A 23,540-nucleotide genomic window follows, 5' to 3' on the forward strand; every position below is an offset into this window, starting at 1 on the left:
AGGAGGATTGCCACAAGTTCAACACCTGCCTGCACTACAGAGTGAGGTCCTACGTCAAAAACAACAAAAGAAAAAAAAAACGGGGCTAGGGAGATGACCCGGTGGATAAGGTGCTTACTGCTCAAGCCTGAATAGCCCAGTTCCATCCTGGGACTCCATTTCTGCATCCAGCAGGCTGCCAACGAGGTGGGAGGCAGAGAGAATTTTCCGGAAGCTCATGGTGAGTGCAGCAAAGAACAACACAGCAGAAACAGATGCAGAGAGAGAAACCCGGCCTCAAATGAGGAGGAAAGGTGGCAACCAACTAGCAAACTGTCCCCTGCCCGCCACACATGCACCCTGGCACATGCCTGCCTCCCAAGTGCATGCCCATACACATGCCCACAACAAGAAAAAGAAAAAAAACCCAAACTAATCTTCCGCTAAAGTTAATTACCTTCTATTTCAAAGAAACCCTTTACAGAAAAGAGAGAGAGAGTGAGAGAAAACGGGTGGGTGACCCATGCCTTTAATCCCCGCACTCAGGAGGCAGAGGTAGAAGAATTATGTGAGTTCGAGGCCACCCTGAGACTACATAGTAACCTGGGCTAGAGTGAGACCCTACCTCAAAAAAAAAAAAAAAAAAAGAAAGGCAAGAGAAAGAGAGAGAGAGAGAGAGACCCTTTACTGAAAAAAGCAAGCAGCAGCAACTAGGAATCGCCAGTTCCTCTGTTAGTCAAAAGACGCTAGAGTCCTGCTACCCCTCTGGGTCTGAGGGAAAGAGTGATTACAACAGGGCATGCTGCAGGCGATGATAGGGCGGGCCCCAACTCTCCCACCCGCCCCTTCTTTAGTCCAAGGCTCTTCTAGGACACAGAAGGCCAGCTCCGCAGGGGCGTGACAAGCAATGCCAAGCTGGGAAGACAGGAAGAGATGACTCTCTGCGGGGATTTGCAAGAAGAGAACAAGCAGGGTCTGGAGGGGCAACCAACATGATCCATCACTCCGCTGGGGAGGCCGAGGCTGGAAAGCATCAGAACCTGATGGAGCATGTTCTATTCCATGGGGTCCCACATGTGCGCCCATTACAACCCCCCCCAAAAACAATAAATCCATTAATCCGCGGAAGCCTCCGCCAAACATTGTAATCGGCCAAACACTGTAATCAGCTTCCTGCGTTCCTTTTCGCCGGTGCTGTCCAGCAGGGAAGCCTCCAGCCCGGTGGGGAGGATTAGGCACTGGAAACGTGGCCTGGGTCACACTGGAGAAGGTATTCTGACTTCAGGTAAATTTCAACAACACTGGAAAGCCTGGATGTAGAAACTGAATAGAAAGACAAGGAGCCAACCTGGCAGGCAAGCAGGGCACTTGAGGACGCACGGACCCATCCCAGTGTTCCTGACGGATCTGGTAGGGAGATCCATGGCAGAAATGGAATCTGGTGTCTACCCATGCGTGTTGTGAGTAGAGAGGGAAGAGAAATGGAGAGGAGAAGCTAAAAGATAGGCAAGCAGGATTTCGGGGCTGTGCTCTTCAAGGGGAGCTGAGGGCACAGCTCGGTGGAAGAGGGTAGGTACCAGGACACATGAGGCTCTAGGACAAGCAAAATAAATGCCCACTCTATGACCCTACAATTCTATTCTCCTGGGTCTCCACCCAAGAGAAGTGAACGCATGCGTCACATGAGCACTAGCTACAGCAATGTTCACTGTTCACAACAGCCAAGATACAGACATGACTCGGTGCCCACCAAAAGAAAAAGGGAACAACAAACCGGCCACGGTGGTGCACACCTTTAATCCCAGCACTTGGGAGGAAGAGGTAAGAGGATGGCTGTGAGTTCGAGACCAGCCTGAGACTACACAGTGAATTCCAGGTCAGCCTGGACTAGAGTGAGACATTTTATCTCGAAAAACCAAAAACATAAAAAAGAAAGGGCGAAGGGGAGTCATAACAAAATGTGGGCACCCATACAAAAGAAGCCTGGCAAAGTGGTACACTCTGTAGTCCCAACAAGTTGGGAGACTGAGGAAGATCACTGCAGCCCATATGCAGAGCTGAGAATGTACGTTGGTGGAGAAGTTCTTGCCTAGAGGCCCTAGATTCAATCCCCAGGACCACAAAACAAAAACCAAAATAACAACAACCGGAATTTCTGGGCTGGGGACATGCCTAAGCAGGTAAAGTGTGCACAAATGAAAAAAAAAAAAAAAAAAACTGACTGTGCATGGTGACACAGGCCTCTTGAATCCCAGCACTTTGGCACCCTGAGACTATATAGTAAATTCCAGGTCAACCTGGGCTACATCGAGTATCTCAAAAAAAAAAAAAAAAAAACCTAACTGGATATGGTGGTGTACCATACAGAAGGCAGAGGTAGGAGGATCACCGTGAGTTCAAGGCCACCCTGAGACTACATAGTGAATTCCAGGTCAGCTTGAGCCAGAGTGAGACCCTACCTTGAAAACACAACAACAACAACAAAAGTCTAAGAACATTTATCAGGTGTATGTGAAACATTAGTGAGTTTGACTTCCATGTTTAGACTTTGGGTCTTATCCCCAAGATATCTCATTATGCATATGCAAATATCCAAAAATCTGGGAAAATCTGAAATCCAGAACACTTCTCGACCCAAGTTTTTCAGACCTCCTGGAACTATTATTTGAAATGTTCTAGTATAAAAAGGGGGGACTGGAGAGATGGGGCTCAGTGGCTAAGACACTTGCCTACAAAGCCAAACAACCCAGGTTCAATTCTCCAGTACCCAGATAAAACCAGATGCATAAAGTGGTGCATGCATCTGCAGTTCACTTGTAGTGGCTAGAGACCCACCCATATACTTCTATCTTTCTCTTTCTATCTCTATCTATCTGCTTGCAAAATAAATAAATAAAATTCTTATGTATTTTTATTGCCAGCTTCCATAATTAGAGACAATAAACCATAAATCCCTCCCCCTACCACTGTCCCCCCAACTTCACTCTCCATCATATCCCCTCCCCCCCTCAATTACTCTCTCTTATGATGATGATATCATCTTTTCCTCCTATTATGAGGGTCTCATGTAGGTAGTGTCAGGCACTATGAGGTCATGGAGATCCAGGCCATTTTGTGTCTAGAAGAGTATATTGTAAGCAGTCCTACCCTTCCTTTGGCTTAAAATAATAATAAAAAAAAATGGCCAGGCTCTCTAAGGAGGCCTCCCACATAGTACTTTGTTCTAAGGCCTATGGAAGAGGAAAAACAAGAAGTGGTTCTTTTTAAGGTTCAAAATGGTTCATTTCAGACAGAGCACAGTCTTCTAGAACCAAAGTCACATGTGACATGGTCAGGCTTCCAAAAAACAGGCCAGGTACACAAGTTTCCCCAGAAGAACCATGAGGATCAGCTGTGGCGCACATCCCCAGCAGGACCCAAAAGCAGATGCCAAGAGAGGCGACACTGGCTAAGGGAAGGTGAACAATCCCTGCTCTGCAAAGCCTCCGTCAGACATCTTCAGAGTTCCGGGGCCTATGAGACCTTGTTAGGAGAGGTACAATCTGGTAGTTATCTAACTCATAAGTAAATTCTTTCCAATGCACAGTAGATGGCTGGCACTTCCTGGATCTCTGAGAGGCAGAAAAGCTCAAACAGGTCCAATTACTGATGCTCAATGCTTGAAAGACTCAGCACCTCTGCGTCAGCCAGTGGCTTAGAAGCAAAGGGGCGGGGGATGGCTCGGTGGTGCAGAGCACAGGCATGGGAGGCTGTCTCGGTCCCAGACCCCAGATAAACATCTGGGTGTGGCCTGCAGAACTGGAACCCCAGTCCACAGGGGAGGCAGAGACCAGAGGATTACTGGGGCTTGCTGATGGCACACACATTACACACACATGTACTCCCACACACACACACAAAAAAAGGAGTTATGTTTTCTTAGTGATTCCTTGAAAAATGACAGGTTTCTTGCCTTGTATTTTGCATACAAGAGTGAGAGAGGGGCACACGTTGCCAAGTGAGGTCTGGGGCTACTCAGTAAATTGCTGTGATCATTTATGCTCCGGCACCCTGCCTCAGCAAACGCGTCCATACCCAGGCGAGTCTCAGCAGGAAGGGTACTGTTCGGGATTTTAATGGCCTGGACTTCCACTGCATCTGAACCCAGCTTCTAAGGGGTTCGTTCCCTTGTGCCGGCGACATCACACAGACAGTGTTCAGCCTCTGGCAGCCCCGGTACCCACAGACCACCACCATTTTCACAGAGTGTACACACGGCAGGATCACGATGCAAACAGCCCAGAACAAGGAGCCTTTGTAGGGAGACGTGGACTCCACATCAGACATTTCCAGGGCCTTGTTTTTGACTCACGCACGGCGTGCCCAAAATCCTGCAAGGAAGCGTGTTGTGACCAATCTTGCGCAGAGAATGCACAGATGGCCCTCCGCCACTTCTGTCCTGGGGGGGAGGGGGTGTATTTTGTCACGGTTTATGTTTGCTCTGGTTTGCACAGACCACATTTTAATATTTTGGGGGTTTCTTATTTTATTTATTTATTTGAGAGCAACAGACAGAGAAAGAGGCAGATAGAGAGAAAGAATGGGCGCACCAGGGCCTCCAGCCACTGCAAACAAACTCCAGATGCGTGCGCCCCCTTGTGCATCTGGCTAACGTGGGTCCTGGGGAATCGAGCCTCGAACCGGGGTCCTTCAGCTTCACAGGCAAGTGCATAACCACTAAGCCATCTCTCCAGCCCACAGACCACATTTTAAAATGAAGCACTATTTCAGGAAATGGGGGAGAGGGAGTTCCTCAGTGAGCCCTATTCCTGCCACAGTGAAATGGAAGGCCTTCTCCTTTTGGCTGAACACCCTCTCCCGCACCAAAGGTCCCCAACAACGCCAGAGGCCAGCAACCACCACTGAGTTACCTGCTGGACCTGAACCTGACCTGGAACCCTTGGAATACAGTTCAGAATTCAGTTCAAAGAATTAAAACAAAAGGAAAAGCCTGGGCTGGAGAGATGGCTTAGTGGTTAAGGTACTTGCCTGCAAAGCCAAAGGACCCAGGTTCAATTGCCCCAAGACCCACATAAGATAGATTCAGAAGGTACTGTGTGTGTGTCTGGAGTGTTTGTTGTGGCTGCAGGCCCTGGCATGCCCATTCTCTATCTGCCTCTTTCTCTTTCTCTCTTGCTTTTCCTCTGAAATAAGCAAATAAGGGACCTGGGAGCCAGCTTGGCAGTTAAGGCACTTGCCTGTGAAGCCTAAGGACCCAGGTTCGATCTCCAATACCCATGTAAGCCAGATGCACAAAGTGGCACGTGCATCTGAGGTTCATTTGCAGGCTGGAGGTTCTGGCATGCCCATTTTCTCTCTCTCTCTCTCTCTCTCTCTCTCATGAATGAATAAATAAATTTTTCAAAATAAATAAATAAGTTTAAAAAATAAATATTAAAAAGGAAAAGCCTACCAGGTGCACATCTTTAATCCCAGCACTGGGGAGGCAGAAGTAGGAGGATCATGGTGAGTTCGAGGCCACCCTGAGACTATATAGTGAATTCCAGGTCAGCATGGACTAGAGTGAGACCCTACCTCAAAAAAAAAAAGAAGAAAAGCCTGGGCTGGAGGGATGGGTTCATGGTTAAGGTGCTTGCCTACAAAGCCTAAGGACCCAGGATCAACATAAGCCAGATACATGAGCAGACACATGCATCTGGAGTTTGTTTAGAGTGGCTGGAGGCCCTGGTACACCCATTCTCTCTGTGTCTGCCTGTTTCTCACTCTCTCTTTCAAATAAATGCATAAAATAAAGACTACCAGAAGTGTGTTTGTTTGGTTTTGGTTTTCTCTTTTTTTTTTTTTTCTTTTTCTGGGGGGAGGAAACGGGAAATCCTGACGCCTAAACCCCACCCTACTTTGCCACTTCATTTGTCCATCCTGGCCTCAGTTTTTTCAGCTGTAAGATGGGAACCACACACATCCGTGCATTATGATGAGAACCAGATGAGGCACTTTGCAAATCATACATGAACACAGCAACTACCAACAAAACACTGATTGTGCAAGCACACCTGGCATCTATACTATACTTACAACTTATGCTTACACACTTTTCAGCAAGCCGTCACCTTGGACACACACACAAATGTCAAGCTGGAAGGCTCTGTCCCCTGAGAAGCACTCTGGGAAAATGCCAAGGCTGGTGTGACAGCCCTGGCAAACGAGGGAATTATTCTATTAATAAATAACTGCATGGCAGGTAGCGCTAACTGAAGATGTAGAGGACCTAAATAGTGATATAGAATACAGACTAAATATGATTAGAGAATCCCAAGCTATGGGGCTGGACAGATGGCTTAGAGGTTAAGGAGCTTGCCTACAAAGTCAAAGGACCCAGGTTCAATTCCCCTAGTACCTACATAAGCCAGATGTTCATTTGCAGTAGCTAGAGGCCCTGGCATGCCCATTCATTCTCTCTCTCTCTCCCTCAAATAAATAAATACATAAAATATTTTTTTTAAATAAAGAATGAAAAAAGCTGGGTGTGGTGGTTAATGCCTTTAATCCTAGCACTCAGGAGGCAGAGGTAGGAGGAATGCCATGGGTTTGAGACCACCCTGAGAGTACATAGTGAATTCCAGCCTGAGATAGAGTGAAACCTAAAAAAAAGGGGGGGCTGGAGAGTTGGTTTAACGGTTAAGCACTTGCCTGTGAAGCCTAAGGACCCCGGTTCGAGGTTCAATTCCCCAGGACCCACGTTAACCAGATGCACAAGGGACACATGAGTCTGGAGTTCGTCTGCTGGAGGCCCTGGCGCGCCCATTCTCTCTCTATATCTGCCTCTTTCTTTCTCTGTCTGTTGCATTCAAATAAATAAATAATCAAAAAAAGAAAAAGAAAAAGAAAAAGAATTTGGGCTAGAAAGTTGGCCTGTGAAGCCTAAGGATCCAGGTTCAACTCCCCAGAACCTACATAAGCCAGATGCACAAGGTGGCACATGTGTCTGGAGTTCGTTTGCAGTGGCTGGAGGCCCTGGCGCGCCCGTTCTCTCTCTTTCTCCCTCTTCCTCCCTCCCTCTTTCTCTCTGTCAAATAAATCAATAAATAAAACCTCCTCTATAACAATTACTATGGGAGTTTCTGAGCTTCCCAAGCAGATTAGGCTCAGAGAATAAGTGATGCCTACAATCTGCACTGTCGACTTGATAGCATCTAGAATCACCTAGGAGGCAGCTCTCTGGGACTCTCTACATTAGGTTCACTGAGGTGGGAAGAGCCACCCTAATGTGAGTGGCACCACCCCACGGGCTGGGGTCTGAACCTTAATAAAAAGAAAACCAGGCTGGAAAGATGGCTCAGTGGTTAAGGCGCTTTACCTGCAGAGCCTCTATCTATATCTCTCTCTTTGTAAATAAATAAAATAATTTTGTTTTGTTTTGGTTTTCCCAGGTAGTGTCTCACTCTAGTCCAGGCTGACCTGGAATTCACTATGATTTGCTATGTAGTCTCAGGCGGCCTTAAACTCATGGCGATCCTCCTTATCTCTGGCTCCCAAGTGCTGGGATTAAAGGCATGCACCACCATGCCCAGCTAAATAAAAATATTTAAGCAAAAAAAAAAAAAAGAAAGAAAGAAAAGTAAAGAAAACCAAACTGAGCAACATCAGTGTCTCTCTGCTTCCTGACAGCCGACTGAATGTGACCAGGGACTTCAGGCTTGTGTCATGATACCTCCCCACCACGACAAACTGTAACCCCCATCACGACAGACTGTAACCCCCACAATGCCTCCCTTACTATGATGGACTGTAACCTCAGACATTAGGCCAAAATAAACCTTTCCTGCCTTAAGCTGCTTTATTGGGTATTTTGTTACGAATACAGTTTGTAACTGATATAGCCTGTTTTCCAGCTGCAAGTCAAGAACAATGTTCCAAGGTTCAACAGAGGCCAGAGTCGTATCACCTCCTTTTCAGGAATTTTCTCCTCCCAGTGGGGGCAGACGAGGGTGGGTCCAAATGTCCACATGGCAGCCGCAGGACAAACACATGACACACGGACTGTGCTCTGTGCTCCGTTGTTCCCTAGGAGGTCATGGGCGAGTCTACTTGCAAAAGCAACCACTAGCCTGGCTACTGTCAGCATGAGCCAGCTGACCACCTTCCTTCTGGGCGCAATGAGCCACAGCTGGCTTTTTCTGCTCATAAAGACCGCGCCCCGATGGGGCGTTCAGGGACCAAAGCACGGAAGGCTCAGTACCACGCTAGAAGCAGGAAGAGGGATAATTAAGTGCTCGCTGGGCATGAATCGTCACGCCGACAACTGAGAATGGAAGAGATAAGCCCTGGTCCCCAGTCCCCTAACACACATGCAGACTTCAGCTCTGTAAGCCCAGGGTCCTAGGGTTCTGGTCGCCACATGTAATTGTCTCCTATGACCTTCTGGTGACTGTCTGAAGTGTGCACTCTCTGAATGCTGAGTGTGGTGGCACATATCTGTAATCCTGGGAGTTGACAGGAGCATGAGGAGTTCAAGGCTAGGCTCAACCACACGAGATTGTCTCAAAACTCAACTGTGTGTGTGGGGGGGGGGGGTCAACCTGAGCTAGAGTGAGACCCTATCTCGAAAAAACGAAAGAAGGACAAAAAGAAATATATGTAAGTTCTATGACAGGCTGGGGAAATGACTCAGCCGAGTACCTACTTCACATGAGGACATAAATTCAATACCCAGGGCTGGAGAGATGGCTTAGCGGTTAAGCGCTTGCCTGTGAAGCCTAAGGACCCCGGTTCGAGGCTCGGTTCCCCAGGTCCCACGTTAGCCAGATGCACAAGGGGGCGCACGCCTCTGGAGTTCGTTTGCAGTGGCTGGAAGCCCTGGCGCGCCCATTCTCTCTCTCTCCCTCTATCTGTCTTTCTCTCTGTCTGTCGCTCTCAAATAAATAAATAAAAAATGAACAAAAAAAATTTAAAAAAAATTCAATACCTAGTACCCACATAAATGCTGGGCATGCACCTGTAATCCCAGTCCCGGCAGAGTGGAGATCTGGAAATCCCTGAAGCTCACTGGCCAGCCAACCTAGCCTAACTGGTGAACTCCAAGATAACAAGACCCTGTCTCCAAGCCAATGAGAGACAACTTGTCTCAAAAGAGGTGGTGGATATATCCAAGATTGTCTCATGCCTCCATATGATATGGGCTGACGGCACACACACGCACACATGCATGTACATACACACACACACACACACACACACACACACACCCCAAAAAGAAAACTGCATAACATCCTGCTCTGAAGTGGGGGGAAGGGGCGCTCATGGATGCCCAGCCCCATGTAGAGAAAGTACTTTTAGCTCTCTGGGACAGCAACAAGTAGCAAAGAACAGTCACACAGCCCCTGGGAAACCCAGGTAGGAGGATCACCATGAGTTTGAGGCCAGCCTGAAACTACATAGTGAATTCCAGGTCAGCCGGGGCTAGACCGAGATCCTCATTATAAAAAAAAAAAAAAAGAAAAGAAGGAGAAAAACCTTCCAGTGAGTTGTAAGCCAGGGAGGTCCCTGATGCCCCCAAAACATTACAGGCCATTGCCGAGGCCCTTGGTTTCCCATCAGGAATAGATGGTAAGACCCTACTGCTGAAGACTCCACATACTTGGGCTGCAAGGTCACTGAGAAATCAAGCTGGGCTGAGCTGAAAACCTCCTTCCTGTAGACCAGCTGACAGGAAGCTGGAAAAGGCTATGCTGCAAGCAGCTCCATGGAAGAGAGAAGTCCTCAGTGGTGAAAAACAACAGTGGACACTGCAAGCCTTAAACTGGACGAGCCAGGTCAAATGAGCCAACGGGTGCAATAGCAGCATGCATGCCTGTTATGGGAGAAACTGACGGCTCTCTGATTGGATTGGAGGCCCACTGGAAGGGATACGTGCCTGATACTCAAAAACCTATGACTGGGGAAGTCTGCTGGTGTCTGTGCTCACCCAACTACCCAGAAAGCACTTCTCTTAATGTTCATACCCATATATTAATGCTATTCTCAGTTTTGATTAGAGAAGCTTCTCTTTTCAGATGGCAATGACCTCTGAAATGACTCAAAAGGCAATATAGTGCTGAGAAGAAGTGACAGAGGAGTGCTCAGCACTGCAATATCTCTATCACACCTTCCAAGGCTCAGGGTCCACTGCAGAAGAGGTGGCAGAAAGAACGTAAAAGCCCACGGAAGGGTGGGACTCCTTACAATGTGCTCTTCCAGACACAAAATGGCCTGGATATCCATGACCTCACAGTGCCTGACACTACCTACACAAGACCATCGTAATAGGAGGAAAATATGATGACATCAAAATAAAGAGAGACTGATGGAGAGTGGAGTTAAATAAAGGGAAAAGTGGGAGGGATGGTTATCATGGTTTATTGTCTATAACTAGAGAAGTTGTCAATAATTTTTTAAAAAGCAAAAACTGAAAAAAAAAAGTTTATTTTAAAAACGTAATGCACTCTGAACCTAATCTTTCAGATTAGGTGGACACCAAAAGCCTCTCACAGTGATGTCTGAGGCAAATTTCAGTGCTAAGAAGCAGGTCACAGGGACCCAGGACCACATGTTCCACACACAGAGCCCACAGGCTCCAAGGAGAGGCCCAGAAGCAGGGCTGAGAGACAGGGCACCAGGTGAACATGACGTCGCAGAGGGAATGGAGGTCAAAGACCTTGTGTCCCAGGAGGCACGTTACAGTGACTTCAGATGACCTTAGAGGTACAGGTCAGTGGAGGGAGTTGGTATAACTGGCCATTTATTTTTTTTTTTTATTTGAGAGACAGAGTGTGGGCACGCCTCTTACCGCTGCCAATGAACTCCAGATACATGAGCCACTTTGTGCATCTGGCTTTACTTGGGTACTGGGAAACTGAACCCCAGGCCATCAGGCTATGCAAACAAGTGCCTGTAACTGCTGAGCCATCTCTCCAGCCCTCACCAGCCATTTTTAAAGATGATCTGAACTGGTTCTGGGTGAGGCTGGGTTGGGGCAGGTGAGAAACAGGGAGAGTGGTCGCGCTCAGAACTGGCCCCCTTTAGGCAGCAGAGGGGGATGGTCCTACACAATGAATCAGGCACCTCCAAGTGTGTAATAAAGATGACAAGGGGGTCCCAATGCTTGATACATGGAAGAGAAGGGTGGACAATGGGGGCCTAAGCAATGAGGGCAAAGTCCCTGGCAACAGTCCCTAGCAGTGACCCTTCTGGAGACAGCTCCTCTCAGTCCATGAGAGCATCCAGGGAGGAGGCCATCTCCAACAAGCGCAGCTCTGCCACTGGCCAGGGGCTGGAACCATTATAACCCCAGTGACCTCACTTGGGGAAGACGCTCATGATGACCCGTCAGCCCTTTGCACCCATATATCATTGTCACAAGGCAGCCAGAGGTAGGCGTCCTAGATAGCATGTAATCCCACACCAGGATTTACAAATAAGGGAAGGGAAGGAAAGGACAGGGTGGGTGCTTAAAGAAAGACAAAAGGACAAAGCCTCCCACACTGTCCAGCCCCTCTCTGGGTTCTCCCTCACCCTCCACGCTTCCATTTTTGTCCCCAAGCCAGTGTAAGACTCTCTCCTTCATGATCAACTGTCTCCAAAGACCCTGTGGAAGGTACTTCCTGCTCAAGGGCCCATCGCTGACAATGAAACCCAGATGGCCTGCAGAAGCTGGGACAGGTGTGATGACAGGGTGCTGAGCCTATCTACCCTTCCCCTCACGGACTTCCCAGTACTGACTACCCCCCAGGTGCCCCCGCTGGGCCCAAAGGACATGAAATCAAATAAAAATTCTCAGAATACTTTTTTTTTTAGGATGTCTCCTCGTGAGTACAATGAGACACTCCCAGCCAAATCAACCTCTCCGAAGTCCCTCCCATCTCCCCAGATACCAACTGCAAGCGGAAGGGAAAACAAGCAAACAAACAAACAGTGGGGCCTGGGGAATAGCTCAGTTGATACAGTGCCTGCCTAGTATGCACAAGGACCTGGGTTCAATTCCCAGCACCATCACATAACCAGGCACGGTGACACACACCTGAAACCCCAGCGCTTGGAAAGTAGACTCAGGGAGGAGCGAGGTAGTCAGTCATCCTGGGCCAGCTTGGGGCCACGTGAAACCCTGTCTCAAACACGCATGCCCCCCAACACACACACATATTCACAAGAAACAAATATACAAAAATGCCCCAGCCATTAAAAGCATCCCAAGGCACAAGTGATGAAGGGCTCCTTTTGAGGTACCCCATGAATTCACCAACAGAGCAGCTTTGGAGCTCCAACCCTAGCAAGAGGGCATGACCCAGTCCACAACAGGGGACAGGCTCTGAGCCAACATCAGCCAGGATGGCCCTCTTGGCTTGCTCCCTTTTGCCCTACAAGTAAACACTGAACTGAGCTTTCTAGAAAGTTCTATGATTTCTTGTTTCCTCTAACCTACGATCACCATTTTCCAAAGGGGCCTCCTCTTCAAGTCAGGAGGCCAGTAGCAGCTGCAAACTCCAGAGGGTTTCAGCAAACCCTTCCTTTAAATGCCAATTCCTGAAAAAAAAAATCATCCTGGAGAGGTAGGCAGACCTCCTGAGCCAAAGACACACACCTAACAACTGTAGGGGATTCCCAACAAGTCTAAACACCTATGCAGACACAAGGAGGAAGGAAAACCAAAAGATCTCTCTCAGGAGAGCAGGTCCATCCATCACAGGACCTGAACTCCACAGTGCAGTAAGTGTACGCCGCCTCAGAGAGACACACTTCACTGCTCGGCAGCAACGGAAGAAGTCCCCCTTTCCTCCTCAGCCACCAAATAGATAATGCAAGGTTTTTACTCACCTTTGGAGCGAGTAGAGATATCCATGCCCTCTACCACCTCCTGTTCTGTTTTTATTTCCTCTTCAGCCAAGCTGAAAGAGAGCAAATTATGTTCATGTTTGGGTAGGCTGAGAAAGGGCCCCAGGGGGGGCAGCTGTACCAGAGTATAAACCCACCTTTTTGGGACACTCCCCACACTGATGGGGGGGAGACGACACACTTCATTCAACCAAGTGTTAAAGACACCTAAAGGGCTTCTTTAAACCACTAGATAGAGGTTTGGGTTTTTTTTGTTTGTTTGCTTGTTTGTTTTGGTTTTTTGAAGTAGGGTCTCACTCTGGTCCAGGCTGACCTGGAATTAACTATGTAGTCTCAGGGTTGCATGGAACTCACAGAGATCCTCCTACCTCTGTCTCCCCAGTGTGCTTTTTTCTTTTTTTAAGTCAAATTACCATCCCAATTGTTATACTATTGGATAATGCAAAAACAGCCATATCTTTATTTTAGATACTTAATTCCAACCTACCCCCTACCGCACAAGAGAACCCAGCCTTCAAATGAACAAGTTTCCCATTGCTGACACCAAGGTGGCAGGCATGCAGGTTAGGGGTGTTTTGCAGGGTATCCAGAGTTCTAACCCCTAAATTCTGCCAGTTACTTCCCAGCCTTCCACCCCCACACACCACACACACACACACACACACACACACACACTCAAGCTGACAACTACCTCCCTCAGGGACATGAGAAAAAGACACAGGTTAAATTACAAAGTAGAAAAATATGGCCCAGACTTTTAAAAAAGAGCTGGTCTCAAAATAGTGTAAATGAGCAGCACTGAATCCAAGAATGAGGATGGGGGTCTCTGCACAGCCCCCACTCCTGTTTCCCCACCCTGTAAAGCAGGCCTGGCTTCCTTTTGAACTGTGACTAATTATCCTGCGCCACCACAGCGGAATGAGGAAGGATTATTTAAAAGACACAGGCCTAAGTGGAGAGGGCTGGGAAGGCAAGGGAAAAAGCAGGCCCCCAGAGCTGAGAAGGGTTTGTCATCCAGAACCTTCTCAGGCCTCTCTGCTGGAACTCGAGTTTGTTGAACAGAGAGCACGCTGCTTTGGATCTAACCCATGCCCCAGACACCTCCCAAGCTAAATCAAAGGAAGAAAGGCAGGTTCTGCTTTTATAGGTTAAAAATGGTTTGAGGCACTAGAAGGTTCCAAACATTCCCGCCTGCTGACACTGTCCTGATAGGAATCTGAGCAATCACTCTAGATGCAACTCCAACCAGACCAGGGTTCAACAAGAAGAAATGGATGGATCACCAATTGATAATGGCTGGAATTTTCCATCTGGAAGACTGAAAGGCAGGACAGGAAGATGGCTGTTGAATAATGCCCTGTCTTGTGTTCCGTGATCTGGGGCCAGGGACAGAAAGGGCAAAAGATGAGTCTAAAACAGGCAGCCACAGGCCTGGAACCCCAGAGAGAGATGGAAGCACAGTAAGGAGAGTTCAGGGGGTGATGGGAGAAGAGAATTCAGGATGGGAGCTAGATGAACAGGAAAAGATGGACAGCTCAGAATTCAATCACCAGAGCTCAGACCTCTTGACTTAACCAATCCCAAGAGAGCAAGAAAAGGAAGGGAGTTCGGGTTTAAACCAGAATGTTAATATATGTGAGCATTCTGATGTTGAATCTCATTAGTAATCTCACTTATGTATCCAGTGTGTAGAGAGAAGCCAGTGACACAAATCGCCAACGAAACCAGTGACATGTTGTCACCAATGATTTCATCAACAAGAAATCGCCACCCTGCGAGATCTAAGCACACAGCTACCATGTGACGAGGACTTAGTGAAGGCGATTTCTGCACCAGGACTTGTTACTCCCAACTTCTGATGAAAGCATTCTCAACTCAGAAACACACTGCCTGGAACAGACAGCGAATGTCTACCTAGCTGGGTGCTGCTGAAAAACTGGTTCTCCCTGGAAATAGATTTTTAAGGAAAAGCCCCATGCATGCAGCAGCCAGAGATGGCAAAGATGGTTAACTTCAAAAGAACAGGAACCTTGATCCTTCCATCAACTAGAATTTTGTTTCACTCTCTAGCACAAAGTATGTGAAATCCTAAACTTCTTGAAACCGATCCCATTATTTTGAGTGATGGGGAAAACGTTAAGTCTATGCTCCAACTAAAATGTACAGTGGTGAAAGAAACAATTATGCCTCACAGAGACCCCCCTCCAAAAAAAACACTTGAAGGATTTCTGCTGTGATGAAAACATTCAAAGGTATATTGATCAAGGAGAAGGAATGTATTCAAGAGAACAATTATTTGGCTTGCAACAGCCTAGAGGAGCTGAATACTTCAGGCAGGAATGCTGCTGAGAGGCTAAGAAGATGCAAAAATAGTTATGGGGCGGCTATCTGCCGCCGCTGAGTTTAAGATAATCAATTATGAAGCAGAAGAGAGAGGAGGGGGAAAAAAAGTTAAGCTGTTTTATCTTTCCAAGTATTTCAAGTATACACATAATCACCCAAGTTTAGCAGCAGCCGCACTAGCTTGAGCGCAGGGTTTTCCAGCACAATTTAAGAAAACCATCTTTTTCAGAGAGCAGCAAGACATCCCTGCAAAAGGAACCCACGTAAGTCCATGCCCACATAACCTGCACCTGACTAAAGGAAACTGCAATATCTATGTGATAAAAAGAAAAGAAAACTTCATTTACAAAAGCAAAGACCAGAATACAAAATGAGTCATTTCAAATAGCCACATCTAAAGGGACTTCCTTTTTCCTACACCACTGAGCTAAGGCTGGTTTGGTGTTAAACACTAGTATGTTGTCAGGAGGAAGAAAAAAAAAAAATACTATGAATATTACATCAAAAGTGGTGATGAGAAAAAGATTTGTACCTGTGTGAATGTCCCACAGATCTTGGTCAATTTAGGTTTAGGAGCTGCTGTTCAAAGATTAAGGGGGGAAAAAAACAGATAATAATTTAAAAAGAAAAAGAGAAGGTGGCAACATCTGCTGAAAATCCTTTGAACTTTTGCCATTAACACATTAAAAAGTATTGGGAGGGAGCCTCTCCTTCCATAATCTGCTAGCTTCCAGCAGCCCTGATCATTTCAATCAAAAACAAAGGGACAAGTGGTTAAGTTTCAAATTAGTATTACTTTTTGCTCCCAAAATCTCTTTGGGAGAATGGCTACCCACCTATAAAGGCTATGGTAAAATTAGCTGAAAACTAAACAAATCCCAATCCCAAAAGAAACAAGACACCATCAACTAGCATCCATGGTACACACCCGCAGCCACATCTTCCGCTCATATTTACCCAAGTCGTTTGCCTGTGGATTTCACACACTCAAACATTTCAGGCAATTCAAAGAAACAGCACCTGCAAGCACAACCAAGACCATGTCTTTCCCCTCCCCACGCTCATTCCCTGAACCAGAGAGCCAGCCCTCGCTTCCTCCTAACCTGGCATGCACCGAAACGGAGCAATTAAAAGTTAAAGATGAGCCACACCACCTCCAGCATGCGTTAGCCTACTGATTATTAATTCTGAGGACTCGGGGCTGGTCCGTAATTCCCAGGCATCTCATGCCCTCAACACTTGCAAAAGACAAGAGAGAGAGAGAGAGAGAGATTCTCAGTTATGACGGGTGGGGTGGGGGGAAAGGCCTGGATACACAATGCCCAGATATTTCTTTTCCCCAATGTGCCCCTTTTACTACTTGACTTGTATAACCAAGAATCTCTAACCCAGCAAGTAAAACCAGCACAAGTCTCTGGTTCTCAGAGGATCGTCACCGAGCAATGACAAGCATGCACCATTTCCAAGAAAGGACTTTTCCTGGCTTTTAACTTTCATTCAAAATACCAAAATGGTCCAGGCTGTTAAGAAATAGTTCATCCCCCAAAAGCATAACATCTTCCCTCTTCTAGATTACAAAATGCATCAAATTAATAATTTCAAGGAGGGGGGGGGAATAAAACATGCTTCCCCTAAATCTGCAATTAATTCTTGTAAACTGGGGGAGGGGGAGGGATGGCTAGCAGGACGGCTTCGTATAAGCACTCACCTAACACAGGCAGTCATCAGGAGCTAAGCTATTTATGCAGGATTCTTAAAATGGCGGCTGGCAAGTGACTGCCTCACTCCTGTACTGAAGCTTAAAATGGTAGCAGTTTGTTCAATAGCTGAGCTCCTGTGTAAGGAGCCCCGGCCAGTCCACAGCCACCCTTCCTCGGTGTCACAACTAGGAGCAGCTCAAGCAAGGGACACCAACAACCCAACGTTTAGAAGCTTTAAAAAAAAAAAAAAAAAAAAAAAGGAGGAAAAAAAAAAAGAAAAAGAAAAACCTGCGGTGACAAGTTTTGTGAAGTCACAGGCTCCTAAGTAAAACCCTTTCTGAGCCTTCAACGGGAGGCTGTGCTGGGGGGCCCCTGGCCTCCTCCACTGATGGGGGCTGGAAGGTTAGGAATTACACAGCCCCCTGGCAGAAGGTGCAGACAGACAGGTGTCTGCCACACAGATCTGTCCCAGAAAGCAAAGCTGGGGGGTGGGGGAGAGGGCTATCACCCTGCCCAGGCCAGAGGAAACCAGCTCTGAACCCCTCTACCCCAAAGCTAGGTATAAAATGCAAGCCAGAACTGCAGGCTCTCCTGAGAAGCTAACTCAGAGAGGGCTGCGCCTCAGTCTGAGGCCGAGGTGAAAAATAAAAAAACGAGGCTGCTGGAGATGAGCCGGCCACCAGATACAGCAGCCGCTCCCAACCCAGTGAGCATCAGGCATGGACCACCGGGGTCTGCGGAGGGGAAACGCCTGTCCAACAGGACCCCTCGTCCAGGGCACAGGAGACTCACAAATTAGCTTTCTGTCCACCCCTCAACAGATCCCTGAGAATTCACAATGGCTTTGGCCAAACCCACTTCAGAGGCCGAACCATGCAAGAGCCTCATGGTGGCCCGGTGTCATTCACTGTTAAGGTCTGAGAACTGCAGCATTCCTCTGTGCTGGGAGCCTGGAGCTTCAAGGTGAGAAAGGAGAGCACAGTGCCCACGGCCAGGGCGGGCGAGGACGGGCTGCTGGCTCGGAGCCGGCCGGTAGGTAGGTGATCCGGGTGGGGAGGGAGGGCCGGCCTGGCAGCCTGGCTGGCCGCAGAGCTGGCGTGGCCTGGGCTGTTTGTCTGTAAGGAGAGCAAAGCCTGCGGGGGGGAAGGGCAGTTAGAGCCCAGCCACCTGGGGCCGAGAGTGAATCCATCCAGCACTCGCTTTTTGCATTTGAAGAACAACCTTGGGTCTCCAAAACACCCTGGCTTTTCCATCTCAGCTGTAGGGTGAGGGAGCTCCCCGGAATGTCTTTCTTTTCAGGGCTATCCAGAGGCAGGGAGATCTGGGGCTCACAGCTATTTGCAGCTTCAGCCCGAGGAGCCAAGAGAGGGAAAAGAAGTAAAAAAAAAAAAGACATCATACAATTGAAGTGGTTGGATGTCCCAAAAACCTACCTGTGCCTTTAGGATTTGAGGGATACTGTCACCCCAGCTTTCTAAAAACATGACTGCTCCCCCCCCCCACCTTCTTTTCTTTAAAGACCTGATGCCCTCAACCCACTGGCTCTCCAGGGGAGGAAAGGGGGAATGTTTTGTTGAAAAGAAAAGGGGTTACAAGAAAGAAAGGGGGGGAAAAAAAAGCTATTGTTTTCTTCCCTAATTTATAATCCAAGAGGCCTCATTGTTTCTTTCTTTCTGACTCAAATCTTTGAGCTGTTAATTATAAAAGTAACTGGACTTGGCTCCAAGGGGGCTACGCTCTTGCTCTGCAATTAGAAAAACTCTGAAGAAAGTTTACGGAGTGATTATATGTAATTAATTCCTAGTTACAGACTTGAACACTGACCATTTTCTGGAGCTAATAAAAAGCAGTTACTCCCCTTCCCCCACGTGAATGCCACTTAATTTCCCAAAGCACAAAGTACATCCATCCTGGAGGGTCTTGAAGGAAGAAAGAGGGAGAGGGAGGGGGGGAATCAAAAGCTTCAATGTGTCTGTGTTTGTCCCTTGCAGCTGCGCATCCTCTTTGGGGACCGAGGAGGCAGGCAGAAGGAAAAGGGGAAACAGCACTCATCATTTTGTTCCTCCCTCTGCAATTTACGCAGGAGGCAGCGATGCTTATACCTTGATATCAGAAAGAAAGGGTGGGGGGCACGCGGGAGGCCTCATGGGACTGGACGGTAGACTCTTCAGCATGGCAACCTGCTTTTCCTAAAAGGAACAAAGATGGTAGAAATTTCCAGAAGATCTGTACTCAGGCCGCTAGAATTGTCAATCTTTAACCTTTCCTCCAAGACTATTGGTTCAAGAGCATAAGAAAGAGGAACCCCATTGGACTACTCTGTGGGCCAGCACTAAGTTCTCCTCTACCTAGTCCTACTTCCTGCAAGGCTGTCTTTTATTCCCCAACTGCCCCCCACCCCCTCTGAAATCAATTAACTTTTTACCCACCCTCACCGGTGTGTGGTGGTGGCCACAGTACCAGAGGCAAAGTGGCCAGTTTGGTCCAGGGCTGGGAACTGGCTGGGGCTTGCACATTTGAAAATAAACCTTGACATTCCAAACCTGTGGGGGCCATTTTAATGCAAGCTTTTGGAGGACAAATGACTACGCTGAAGTCTCCTTCCAGCCCAACAAACTCCGTATTATGCAGACGTTGAAAGCACCAAACAGGAGTCTTGTGATTAGCTATTGCTTCTGGGAAGGCCATAAGAACCTCAATATGCAATTTGCACTTATAACCAGGAGATATGAACAAAGAAAATTAGCAAAGTGTGGGGCAGTGGCACCTTTTAATGTACACATCATAACCCTATCTGTTTCTACTGTAAGATGCTGGCCTGCTTTTACACAGACTTCTCAACTTTAATTTGGTACATGTCTTCCTTACTAAATGAGCCTTTTTCCAACTGGTGTCAAAGGTTGGTTGCTCTACACTTAAAGAGAGAAGATTACTAGGTCCAGTGAAGTTGGCATAACACAGCCACTGGATATATTTCTGGTATTTAAGTCATGCTGAATGAGTCTCGAAGCTGGGAATGTTATGTGGTAAACTTTCCAGGGAAATCCTGAAGGTAATGCTAAGAGAAAGTCTCTTCCCCGCCCCCGCCCCCTTTTAAATTCTAGATGTATAGATCAGGGAAAATGTACAAGGTCCTAAACAAGGCATAGAGGGGTGGGGGGTGGGGTCAGGCTTGGGAAAAGACTGAAACCATTGGTTGGTGAGTCCTGAGCCAAACCTAGTTCGGTGGTAGAAAGGATTTTTCACTGTATGCAGGTATCCTAAAACTTGAAAGTACAGGTAGGTACGCCAGCATTATCCACACATGCATACCGCCAGCCCCTCTCCATGGGCGAAGGGTTCTGAGACAAAGCAGTTTCATTCCATTTCACAAGCAATCACCTACCCAAAGTTCTGAGACCCAGACAGACACCATTAAAGGTCTAGAAGCCAAGTTACAATGAACTGAGCAATTTCTCCCCTGGCTGAGGGTAAACAGGAAGTGATCTTCAATCCCAGCTGCAGGACAGCAGGAAAAACAGTGGGCTCAAAACAATCACCTCAACTCAAAAGACACTCTTTAAAAAAAGTCCTCATTTGGTTCCCGTTCATGAAGCCCCCAACGGCTGTAAGCAAGACCCACCTATCTCCTCTTACAAAAGACCCCAAATGTTCACAGAACTCCTGGAACATGTTCACAGAGGAAATGGTTTGCTTTACTTACCCAACAAATGTTCAAGCAACCGTCTCATTTTTCCACAGTTAGGAAGAGAGAACAGGCTGGCAGATTTGGGACTTGATCAAAAAGGAAATTTTTTTCAAACAGTTACATGGTATTATTAAAAACACACACCACCACAACAACACAACTCAACAACTGTATATGAATGTCGTCATGAGCCTCAGACATGATTTTATTTCCTCTGCTATCACAGAGGACAGAGGATGATTTAATGTTTTTTTTAAAGGGGGGTGTGAAAACAAGGATAAAAGAAACCTTAAGAAACATTAGTTCATTGAAAATCATGCAAGAGTCAGAAAGCTAAGGGATCCAGAGTCCTGCCAGGGTTTTTTTTTTTTCCTGCAGGATGTTGTCCAAGCTCCCTCCCCCACCTCCACCCCGCCCCCCCACCCCAGTCCCCATCCCCTACTCCAAAAACTCCCTCCAGAGCCCAGAAAACACTTTGCTGGCTGTAGGCTGACTTGCAGAACACTCTGTATCAAGCTTTGTCAGGAGAAAAGGCTGAACAATTGTAGTTTCAAGTGCGAAGCTCTGTGGAGGAAGAAAGACAAGTATACACACCAAAACCCACCTAGGCCCAGGAGCCAGCCTCTCTCTCCCCCTCATCAGCACTGCTCTGCTGAGAGCTGGGTTCTGTGTCAAACACTCTCGTCCTCTCTTGTCAGAACTTAGTCCAGCCTTCTCAGAGTCTCTTTGGAGAGGCAAACTTGCTGGCTCTTCTGCCTGTCATGAGTGCTCCTGGGAGAGGAACCTCTGGCTTACCTTCCATGCTCTTCCCCCAGCAGGCATGAGGTACAGAGACAATAGTGCAGGGTAGGGGGTGGGATTTCTCAGAGAGACAGAGAGAGAGAGAGAGAGAGAGAGAGAGAAAGGGGATTTAAAAAAAAAAAAAAAAAGGAGAGGTGGAGGGAAAACAGGTTTTCTTTTGGCATACCAGGATCTAGGTTCAAACTATTCCAGAAACACCACCATGCCCTGGTGGAAGAAAAGGTGTTGCAGGCCCTTACCAGTTTTGCAAAATCAAGCTACTATGGCTAATGGCTACTTAGCCATGTGACCCAAGAAAGCAAAAAAAAAAAAAAAAAAAGAAAAGAAAAGAAAAAAGAAAACCAAAAAAAAAAAAAATTTTTTTTTCCTCTCCAAACAGTTCCAAGTTAACATAAGTGCTCTGGGGGGGAGGGGGAGAGTGGCACAGGCAGCCACAGAGAAATCTCACTGTTCACCCACTACTCGGATGTCTCAGAGGGAGGGGGGGGAAAAGATGGTTAAAAAGCCGAGCTTACCTCTGTGGATGCATTGTTAACACTGTGTAATGTCAATACTTATAAAACATGGAGGACAGGCTCCTAGTTCTCACAGAAAAAGGGTTTGGCACTTCGGCTGATGATCTGGCTGCCTAATAAAAGCTCATCCCCGATTGGCTGCCCCGGCAAATCGGAGTGTAAAACCGCCGCGGATTGGCTGAAACACTTCCTGAGCGATTATCTTTGTGAGGCTCGGGTGAGCAAGAGCCATCCTGTGCATAGAAAAAGACAGGCTAAGCTAGGCCTTTTGCAGCAAGGAAAACTTGGGGAAAAGGGCCCCCCACACGCATTTCTACACCCTGGCTCGATTTCCCGGCCCTGGTAAACCCGTGCAGCCAGCCTGACCTGCTCCATGGAAGCCTGAGGCCCGGTTAGCACTGGGAAAAGCGCTTCAGGGGTGGACTGGAAAGGCTCACCCTCAGCTGCCCCCACCAGCAGCCCTTTTCTGAGGAGCCAAGCTGGCCCTTTGCTAGGACAAGCTGTCTGAGTGAATCTCCAAGGGGGGAGAAAATAAAATCTGAGCTGAGGGGTTTGGAAGCCCCAGGGACCCAACCAAAGGGGCCAGAGAAACAGGGCTGGAGGCAGGCCTCTGAGGGGCTGAGATCAGGCAAACCCAGGGGAGCCTCCAAGAAATCAGCAAGGGGCAGCCAGGCTTCTCAGAGGGGTGTGGGGTGGGGGATAGCTGCTGCTGAGGGAAGGAGGGGGGGAAGAGTAGTCAGGTTTGCATAGTCATTGTAAAAATGCCTCCTGGACAAGCAGGCCTGAGAGCCATTAGCTAACCTTTCGCCACCCATCCACCCCCCACCCCCTCCTCCTCAGTCAAGTCCTCAAAGGAAAACCAAAAGTGGGTCCCTGCCAAGACACCAAGGAGGTTGGGAGGTCCCTTCTCTCTCCATGCTTACCCTAAGAAAAGCCAAATGCGCTTCTAAGCAGGCCTCATGCCTCCATGACAAACTTCCCTTCCCTTCCCTTCCTTCCCAGCTCCCTCCCCCACCGCTGAGGCCTGCTAAACCTGTCAGTTAAACAAAAATCTGACTTCCGTATTAGTCTACGATGCCTTTCAGCTTCCTGCCTGTTAACCCTCTCTCGGACTCCGGGCCTGGCCGGGAACAACTAGGCCCTGAGATCACAGAAAAGGCCTGTGGAAAAATACCAGCTGCAGCTCTGCCGGCAGATGCAGAAAGAGAGAGAGAGAGAGAGCTCTGCTGTCTCTGCCTCTGCTTCCCAAGGAGGCGTGTACCTTCTGAATCCAGGGCACACACACAGGCAGTGCCTCTTAGTCTGAGAAGCCATTTAAATCCAGAGGGACAGTGAAAGATGTCAAACCCAGCCAGGAAACAAGAACCCCCATTATAGTCAGGCCTACACACCCACAGGTTAGCCCTTCCTGCCACAATCGGCCCTGTATGCGTGTTCCGGGGGGAACTGGGCCCTGCTTTGGTGGGCAGACAGATCCCCTGAGGTTCATAAGGATTCTTGCTTCAATTTATTTCCACAGAGAACTGCTTCTTTTCGTCCCCTAAGGCAGATGGAACAGCTATTTCTCTCTCTCTCTCTCTCTCTCTCTCTCTCTCTCTCTCTCACACACACACATACACACACACACACACACACAGCCCTTCACTT

General features: G+C 47.8%; 1 protein-coding gene across 16 annotated transcripts in view; it reads right to left on the reverse strand.

Annotated features, from left to right (window-relative positions):
* Positions 1 to 22,867, reverse strand: part of Zmynd8 (zinc finger MYND-type containing 8) — a 138,397-nt gene extending 115,530 nt beyond the window's left edge. For 6 of the 16 annotated variants that reach the window (XM_045155877.1, XM_045155872.1, XM_045155868.1 and 3 more), the window contains exons 1-3: positions 22,817 to 22,863; positions 21,894 to 22,126; positions 12,829 to 12,899 (exon numbers count right to left, since the gene is read on the reverse strand). In XM_045155877.1, the coding sequence (XP_045011812.1) occupies positions 12,829 to 12,899; positions 21,894 to 21,907 (85 nt within the window). In that variant the 5' untranslated portion in view covers positions 21,908 to 22,126; positions 22,817 to 22,863. Of the gene's footprint in view, positions 1 to 12,828; positions 12,900 to 16,897; positions 17,047 to 20,592; positions 20,613 to 21,181; positions 21,349 to 21,893; positions 22,127 to 22,816 lie in introns of those variants that run through there. The other 10 variants (XM_045155864.1, XM_045155867.1, XM_045155860.1 and 7 more) reach the window with 8 other exon arrangements.
* Positions 22,868 to 23,540: the final 673 nt, after the last annotated feature.

This window comes from Jaculus jaculus, chromosome 8 (genome assembly GCF_020740685.1).
Source record: "Jaculus jaculus isolate mJacJac1 chromosome 8, mJacJac1.mat.Y.cur, whole genome shotgun sequence".
NCBI lineage: Eukaryota > Metazoa > Chordata > Mammalia > Rodentia > Dipodidae > Jaculus > Jaculus jaculus.